Source organism: Suillus plorans (assembly GCF_016647745.1).
Source record: "Suillus plorans strain S12 chromosome Unknown HD556scaffold_174, whole genome shotgun sequence".
In the NCBI taxonomy this organism is placed as follows: Eukaryota; Fungi; Basidiomycota; class Agaricomycetes; order Boletales; family Suillaceae; genus Suillus; species Suillus plorans.
The window spans coordinates 1-8,557 of record NW_024537558.1 but is presented as its reverse complement, the minus strand read 5'-3'; the positions used below and the strand labels follow the sequence as shown (position 1 = coordinate 8,557).

The window sequence follows — 8,557 nt, the reverse complement described above, 5'->3', positions numbered from 1 at the left end:
AAGATTTCTTGGCAGTTTAATCACAGGTAATTGAATGCGATTGACAGCGCACTATGTTCCCAGGGCAAAACGAGTCAAGCCACCATGTTTAAGGTTACACCAACTGGTACTGGCCAAGCGGGATGCCTCCGACCCTGTCCTCCGAGTCAGGTTTCCGAGCTAGAGGCGTCAGGGCCACACTCCTTCGCACCCCTCGCCACGTTGGTGGCGTTAGCATCGTGGCGTCTACTACTATGATCCCTCCATGACCCTTCATTGTGACTCATAAGTGCTCCCCTTTGTCGTCATCGTATCGAAGACTTGTACCCTCCCAACCCCATTCTATCTTGTCCAATCTTCTGCAAAAAAAACACATCGATATCATAATTGCGGTTGCGAATACACTCTGTTATGCACTGCCATTTTCAAAACTCCGCGAAGAAAAGTGAGGCCGACATCCAAGGGGTATAACTCGGGTGTAACCTGCATATCATGTATTTCTGGTCAGGCCCTTCTGCTTGTTCTTGCAGCTCATGAGCAATAACATAGAATGACAGAATTAAATTGGTTCGAGTGGGGCTATTCGATTGCCTGCGGTAGCCTTATGTCCACAGACGTAACAAAGGCCAATGCTGTCCCATCACGAGGTATGTAACCCCACTTCAACCGTTTCAGTCGCTAGGTCCATCCGGCTGGCGCTATTAGAGCCTGGCCATTGCGCATTGATCGGTAGTTGGAACATTGCAAGAGCGATGGCCCGGAAATTCTCTCTACTCCATGCCCTCATGGTCTGCCGTCAGTTAAGATGATGCATCGCTTGTGGTAAGTTCATACGGCTCACTTCCGGGACTTCTGCGAGATTTGCTCGATAGAAATTGGTAAGCTCCATTATCGTCATTCACATCAGAATTCGTCGGGTGCGAGGAGAATGCTTACCCTGCCGCTAATTATCACAAACAGTACTCAGACTTTCCACCGCGGCCATGGGTTATATGTCTTTCCGAAGATGCGAGTTTCCGAATCGTTGCGGCCACCACACCTTTTGAACTCCCGAAAATGAGCTCAAACTTCATCATCACCAGGCGGGTCTAGGTAGGGACGGCGATCTCACAGAGAATCAGATCTTAATAGACCATCTGACGCCGCGCGCACTCGACGGAATTATGCGTTCGACGAAGAATCGTGCAGCGCCGGTTGCACGGCTTTTGTTGTGCTTTTAGCATTAATGATCCGAATCTACAGGTGTAACTCAATCTGTACGCTTGGAACTAACTTGGAGAGTGCCCCCTGGCAGTCGATGTCTAAAAAGCGAAGTAGTTGAAACACACTGCAAATTATAGACTACAGCTCCTAAAAATGATGAGGCCTCCTGCTAGTATGGTATCAACCCGGAGGCAGTCTCAGATTGGCCCATAGGAACCGTAGCCTATAGACTTAAGCGCTGTTGTCTAGCGTTGCCTTTGTTCACAATTAAACCGTGACATTCGGCCTGTGTTGGTGAAATAGGAAGCAAAGGTTGCTGTGCTGCACTGCTGTAGGCTGAGTAAGCGAAATTCAACTTTCCCCTCATGACTCGGTAAGTCGACACAAACGACGCAAAATCTGCTCTTCTCCCTTAGCACTCAGCTTTCGCCGCCGTTTTGCTCGAGAATGGTCTCTGCACATGCTAACAATGAAGGCTCGCAGGAGTCCGCATCCATCACACCTGGAGGAACGTACACTATCCAAGTAAATTTCCGCAGTTTCAATTCACACAGGCCTCCATAGTGCTGACTCATCAAATTCTTTCCTCAGACCGTCTCTGTTGGGTGCAAAATCTACATCCGCCGTCCAACCCCAGACGGGGAGGAAGAGCGGCTTGCAGAAATACTATCAATTCGTGATAAACCCGTGAACTCATATACGTCAGCACAACGCACAAATGCCCGAGGTGGTGTGAAAGAAGAAGAGGAAGATGCACCCGACAAACCAGAAGACAAATGGGAGTACTTTGTCCACTGGGATCAGTTTAACAAGCGTTTGGATGAGTGGGTAACGGGATCTCGGCTTATCTTGAGCAGGGACCTCGAGTGGCCCCGTCCCAAGGTGCTACCGGGCAAGAAAGCTGGGCCTGGCTCACTGCAGAAAGCACCGGGGAAGGCGCCTCGCTCCAGTCATTATTGAAGAAAGCGACATCAAATGCGGCTGCGGCTGCTTCGCCCACATCTGCCTCAACCCCTGGCCGCTCTGCTTTTCCCTCGCCATCACCTGCCCCATCATTGAAGCGGAAGTTAACTGATGATGAAGAGGAAGAAGAGGAAGAAGAAATTGAAGGGGATGATGTAGACGCAGAAGGCGAGATGGATGTCGACGGCGAAGGGGATACCTTCGAACTTAACGTCAATGGTGCACAAGTAGAGACGCCCCCTCCCGTTTCTTCATTCAGCAAAGAACAAGAAATCGAGAAACTGCGGACATCCGGCTCGATGACCCAGTCAATATCAGAAATTGCGCGGGTGAAGAATTTAAACCGTCTACAGATTGGCAAACACGAGGTCGAAGCGTGGTACTTCAGTCCATATCCAAAGGAATATGCGCATTTACCCGTGCTATACATCTGCGAGTTCTGTCTCGCATATTTTCCGTCGCCCATGATGCTCTCGCGCCACCGACAACGTTGTACGCTATTTCATCCACCTGGCAACGAGATCTACCGCCACCAAGACATTTCGGTCTTCGAACTTGATGGGAAGCGGCAATTAAGCTGGTGTCGGAACCTCAGTTTATTGTCCAAATGTTTTCTAGATCAGTAAGTTCTTCTCGGTAACGACGAAGCTCAATTATCTGACTGTGCCCTTATAGCAAGACGTTGTACTATGACGTGACACCGTTCATGTATTATGTCATGGTGTGTACAATGCCATTCTGTATTTATGTTATACCGACTATCATCGCAGTGTCTACGAGATTCTACAGGGTGCCATATTATCGGTTACTTCTCGAAAGAGAAAGAGTCGGCGGAGAATTACAACGTCGCATGTATCTTGACGCTACCGCAGCATCAACGCCACGGCTTTGGCAAGCTGCTCATCGAATTTTCTTACGAGTTGAGTAAGAAAGAGGGGAAACTTGGCAGCCCTGAAAAGCCCCTGAGCGATCTGGGCCTACTCGGTTACCGTGCATATTGGGCGGAGGTCATCGTGGAATTGCTCATCAATACGACAGATGAGCTGAGCATTGACGATATTGCGCAGAAGACGTCTATCACCCATGCGGATATTATGAATACGTGTGTGAAAGAACCTGTTCTCTGGGATGTAACGCTAAATGAATTGCTTGCAGGTGCACAACGTTGCAGCTATTTAAACACTACAAAGGACAACATATCATTTGTCTCTCGGAAGCCGTTTTGGAGAAACATGAAAAAGTGCGAAACAAACGCAGGCGTCGGATTTATGCCGATAATTTGATCTGGAAGCCACCTGTCTTCACCAGAGATCAGCTACGGTTTTACTGATCGCCTCACTTGACGTCTTGGCCAGTTTTTTTTATTTGCGAGTTGGTTTTCTTGATCGATATCACTGTAGCTGTAGAGTAAAAAGGGACGTTGATCGGTATCATGTCATCGTACACGGTGCAAAAAATATGTAGTTCTAGCGGCGATTCCAAAAAGGCTGATTTAATCATCACTTTTCGCTTGGGCGCCCCGTCGTCGCAGGATCATGGGCTCATCCTGTGCATCACGTAGATCTTCCATTCTCATCGATCCATCTTCTCCAGACAAGTTCTCGTGGGGTAGAACAGGTGACGGTGGCTGAGACGGGAAAGGCGAGAGAACGCCAACACTCGACAAGCGTAGATCCTCCTCTCCCGTGAAGTAAGCCTGGAGCTTCATTTCTTCCTGTACTCCCGTACTCTTCATGTCGGTATTGTGTTGCCGATGAACCGAAGATATGCAGCTGCCTTGCTCCGCGGGGAACGATTCTTCAGATGACGTATCTTCAACGAGGACCGAGGGCGTGCCCTCAGCAGTCATAACAGGCAGGTCGCTTGTGGACGCTTTGACGTCGTCAACAATACCGAGAGTGCGTGCGATTACATAGGAGGTAATATCCTAACGAGATATCAATAATTGAAAGAAGCGAGGATCTACAAATTTAGCAGGGTTGGATACGCACCAGGAGTGTCAGAACGACGACTGGGAGAATAAGCAGGAACGCCAATATGCGGAATGAATATGCGACCTGGGTGACCCAGGAGCCAGGAAGCGGGTTCCATAGATATTCGATGTATGCATGCCATACGCGACGAGGTGCGGAAGAGAACAAGAGGTGTAAACTGTATTGGGAACCCATGATTCTGGAGTGAAGGGTGAAGGGATTTGGAGCCAAATTGGAACAGGTCGCTTGCAGGAATATGCAAAAAGAATGCTGGCAAGCTGCAAGTTACGCCCGTGATTTAGATGGTGCTTTGGACCCGACAGAACGATTTCTGATTGCGCTTGGGTTTTGTAACAGCCGTGATTACTAGATAGCGTTTTTGCACCCGATACGACGAACGCGTTGCGTGTAGAGCGATGATAGGTGGGCGTACCGCTGTCAAATATGTTGATATGATGGAAAAGTAACGTACAAGAGTCCAACTCAGTGCACAGATCTGATAAAGATGACAACTGTAAAGAGGCTACAAGGCAGTTTCACGGTCTTTGCCGTAGAAGATCCTGCCTAGAGGCGACAAACAGGAGATAGAAACATCAAATCGAAATTCTTCTAACAGATATGATACAAGGGGGCTACATAGTACTGTCTTGCGCTGGGACTTAGTCGGGTCCATGGTGTACAGATAGCAACTATCAGATCCTAACATGTTCAAAGCATTGGGAATCGCGAAATTATAGGGATATATCCACGCAGGCAGACCAGGCCTCCACAAACAAGCACCGAGGATATACCGATAAATACAATCAAGGGAACATAACAGGTGACGGGAATACAACGCCATCAGGTCGTATCATGATAATCGGGCGGCGTTTCGCAACTTGGTTTTCTGGAGGTAGGCAGCCCAACACCTCGGTGCACCTCACTTCGGCATATGGCGAAGGGTCTGATCCGAAGAAGATGTGTACTGGGTCTGCTTTGTTGAAGTTTTCTCCGTATACAGTCAACATTTTTGATATGTGAGGATTAGGTTTCGACAAGACGCCACGCGATTGTGCGCAGTTAGACTTTGGTGCCTCCGCAGCACGGTCAGGAGGAAGGTATTTCACCACTGCCGGGAATGGAGTGACGGGCTTCGACGGGATTGGGAATGATCCTGTTTGAGGCGCATTCTGGTTGTCGAACAACACGGGCGGTACATAGAAGTTGTATCGCACTTGATCTGACAAATTCAAAGTTAAGTTTTGCACATTTGGGAATGGAAAATTACGTAGTACCTGTGCCAACAATAGTCCAGACGCTCGTCTCGCCTATATCCACTTGCCAAAGTGCACCCGATGATGCGCCGGCGTCAGTGGAAGATCCGCGACGTCCAGAAGACGCAGACCCGGCGGAGGTCGGGCGCCGCCGCCCTTTCGGGCCTGGATTCTTGATAACACCGGCACTTGATGTTGAACGTTTCGCCTTCTTCACCCGCCCGCCGTCATTTGAAAAATCATTTGATGAAGACGGTGATGCTGGCTCGCTTGCAGTAGCCCTGCCCGAAATAATCGGCGCCCGACATGGACGCTGGTGTTGAAACTACGGGAGATCCAGGAAGGATAGGGGATGTTGACCCTGCATTCGGCGGGTTGTTCCACAGCCGACCCTCAATTGGACGGTAGGTATTAACCTTTTCACCCATGCACGACAAGAACGCGCCCGTTGTACCGGGGGTTCCAGGCTCAGGCATGCCCTTCGTTGAGTCGTAGACTTCGAAGGCGATCTTATGAAGCTGCGAGACTGGGTCACCACACACTTCGCCTGGTGAGCAATAGTGGTCTGCAACACCCTTTGCGCCTTCTTGAAGACCTCCTCCAACTACTGTCGTCTGATGATCAACTTTCCGGATAATCAAGACGGGGGATACGACGCCCGAGACTAGACACTGTAGCACCACTGTCTGGTTGTAATAGATTGGTATTTGGGTGCCGTTGTTGGTGAAAGGAATGGCATTTGGTGGAGGTGAAGGGTAGTCAGGTTGTGGAGGTGGTGGGGGAGGGGTATCAATTCCGCCGGCCGGTTTGTTGACATCGACAATGTACATTACAAACGGATCTAATGTGAAAACGTCAGCGAAGACAAAAAAAGCATAAGTGAAAAACTGACCCCAACTAGCAGTACGTGCAATGAATGATGGCGTGCTAGATCGCGCACGAGTATCGATCCCCATTAAAGGGGCGCCGTCAGAACCCTTGAAAGAGGAACCTGAACCGGAGACACAGAGGTACTTCGTCGAGACGGTCTGAGAACGCAGACGATGGAAGAGTGAAATCGTTGAACCATGGTTTATACATACTGGAGGATCACGGTCAAAAGCCATCATGAACCACAGTGAATCTACGCACGCTCAAGATTCTTTGCACTCTGTCTCTTCCGGTCACACGAGGAGGGCAAAGTTTTGGCTCTTCCCCGCGGCGTATCACGTCAGTCCACCAAGAGTTGCCAATCATGATTGCCGTTGGAGGGGGGCAGAGGAAGCGTTTCTCAGTGCCGTATGATTTTTGCGCCACCCTGCTCGACATGACAATGACAGTGCGTTCGCCAAACGCGAGGCGGTTTGGCGTCCGTACGTATTGATCGAGGTAGGGTCTGAATAGCAAAGGCATGAGATTCTGAAGGTAAATTTAACGTAATAGTCTTTACCGAATGAAAGCCTGAAGGTCATTGGAGGAGCCCATACCAGGATGCCCGTTTCTCATCCCAGGAAAACCATCCCCAATGTTGGACATGCGGAGGGACATATCAGCATGAGGGTTTCCAAAATATTGCACGTCGTCGTAGCCAGGAAGGCCAGAGTCAGGGCGGAACGAGTGCGTTGCTTGCGGAGCAACGCCACGGAACATATCAGGGCTGTGTCCCATATGCGAAGGGACCGAAGGAGGTAGGCCAGAATGGGGAAAGCGACTGTCAGGTTGCAAGCGCATGCGATCTTGGAATGGTTGAAGGGCCGATGGAGGATAGCCTGCACCGCCGTTCATGCCATAATCATCGGAGAAGTCATTGTGATAGCCAGCGCCGCTAACACCGGAAACACGGCGATCGTTGAGGAGTTCCGGGTATGCGTGGCCGTTGGAAAAGTCCTTCTGGTGTCCGTTTATACCCAAGGAGTGGGGGAAGACCGGAGATTGCTGGATGCCAGTCATCGCGTCATTGGGTGTCAATGGAGAGACCTTCCCACTGGAATACGAAACATTGTTCATGATGTCGTAGGTGTTGCTGGAGCCAAATGATGGAACAGAGTCGCCAAAGGATGCATGCGAGTATACTCCGTCTGGGCTCATGGCGTAAGGAGGACCCAGGGACGAAGAGGAAGATGAATTGGCGCGGTACCGCTGAGAGGCAAAATTGTTATTATTGTTTGAAAAGAGATCATAGGAGGGATGATCTGAGACCTCTCGAGATTCTGAATGATCAAAGTTATGTTGAGGAATTGTTTGAGACAAATGGTGAGATGGAGAAGAGTTGTCTACTGTCTGCAATGAATTAAATGCTTGATCGAGGTCAGCCTGGTTGTACATTGGCTGATGTGAAGCAGTTGCAAAGTCCATCGCTCCTGGACGGGGTATCGTCGTGGTATCGAAAAGACCTTGATTATTGAAAGAATGATGGATAGAAGGAAGACGAAAGACAGCTGATGATGAAGTTTCGTCAGACAGGGAAGCCTGAACAAGCTGTGATCGGTCGTCGGGAATTGCCGCTGTCATCACGGAAACCCAAGTGGCGCTTTGAGCCATAAAATATGAGAGCTTATGAACGGGTCCGTACAGGTAGAAACTTTTTATCAAGCTTATCAGCGATGCTGTAAGAGTCGACTGTGCTTGACAAAGATATCAAAAAATCACTCTGGTAGTGAAGCAACACTACTAACCTGTTCTTCTATTGATCTCTATCTTTTCTAGACCCAGTGACTCTATAATCGGCGGTTGCGGCTTGGTTGGTTGTGAAGATACGAATGTCAAATTTATATTGACAAACAACAGACTACCAAGGTTAGGTTAGGAAGGCGCGAGGTAGGCAACGTTGTTAAGGCTTTGTCCGTTGCCGGCAAATTGGTGGAACGGTGAGGTAGGCGACGGCCCGCTAGCGTTAGGGGATACCGTGACGTCTACTAGTAACGGCACAGATGAGCTCGAAACTGGAAGGTGTAACAAAAAGGATCATATCAGCACGGTGTGCCGTTGCTTTTATAGATCTCTTAGGCTGACATAGAACTCTAATTGCGGCAAGGCAACATTTCGCGAAACACCGCGGCCGACCTGATTCATGAAAAAAAGGTTCCGTGTTTCTTTGCTATCACTGCGTTCTGAGTGATTCGACTTGTCCAAACAATGAATGATCTCGATCTATCGTCGCCTTCTCGTGCCTACCCAAGTCCATCTTCTTCGACCTATCGGCGCGCT

General features: G+C 49.4%; 4 protein-coding genes across 4 annotated transcripts; 2 read left to right on the top strand and 2 right to left on the bottom strand.

Moving 5' to 3' along the window:
* Positions 1-1,534: 1,534 nt before the first annotated feature.
* HD556DRAFT_275899 (chromo domain-like protein) lies at positions 1,535-2,230 on the top strand (the record flags this gene model as incomplete). Its single annotated transcript, XM_041310107.1, has 3 exons — positions 1,535-1,555; positions 1,666-1,707; positions 1,774-2,230. Coding segments are annotated over 3 exons (432 nt in total), but the record flags the coding sequence as incomplete, so codon positions are not given.
* On the top strand, positions 2,039-3,556 carry HD556DRAFT_275932 (acyl-CoA N-acyltransferase). The gene is made up of 4 exons (XM_041310108.1): positions 2,039-2,767; positions 2,821-2,866; positions 2,916-3,247; positions 3,301-3,556. The coding sequence occupies exons 1-4, from the start codon at positions 2,319-2,321 to the stop codon at positions 3,473-3,475; spliced, it is 1,002 nt and encodes a 333-aa protein (XP_041151774.1). The 5' UTR covers positions 2,039-2,318; the 3' UTR covers positions 3,476-3,556.
* Positions 3,533-4,477, bottom strand: HD556DRAFT_275774 (uncharacterized protein). The gene is made up of 2 exons (XM_041310106.1): positions 4,137-4,477; positions 3,533-4,072 (listed from the first exon to the last, which is right to left on the bottom strand). Exons 1-2 carry the CDS (start codon positions 4,311-4,313, stop codon positions 3,638-3,640), a joined length of 612 nt encoding a protein of 203 aa, XP_041151773.1. The 5' UTR covers positions 4,314-4,477; the 3' UTR covers positions 3,533-3,637.
* A 444-nt stretch (positions 4,478-4,921) lies between these two features.
* Positions 4,922-7,891, bottom strand: HD556DRAFT_1451959 (uncharacterized protein; the record flags this gene model as incomplete). Its single annotated transcript, XM_041308065.1, has 7 exons — positions 4,922-5,337; positions 5,393-5,652; positions 5,684-6,212; positions 6,264-6,399; positions 6,454-6,494; positions 6,541-6,746; positions 6,801-7,891. 7 exons carry the CDS (start codon positions 7,889-7,891, stop codon positions 4,922-4,924), a joined length of 2,679 nt encoding a protein of 892 aa, XP_041151772.1.
* Between the last annotated feature and the right edge of the window lie 666 nt (positions 7,892-8,557).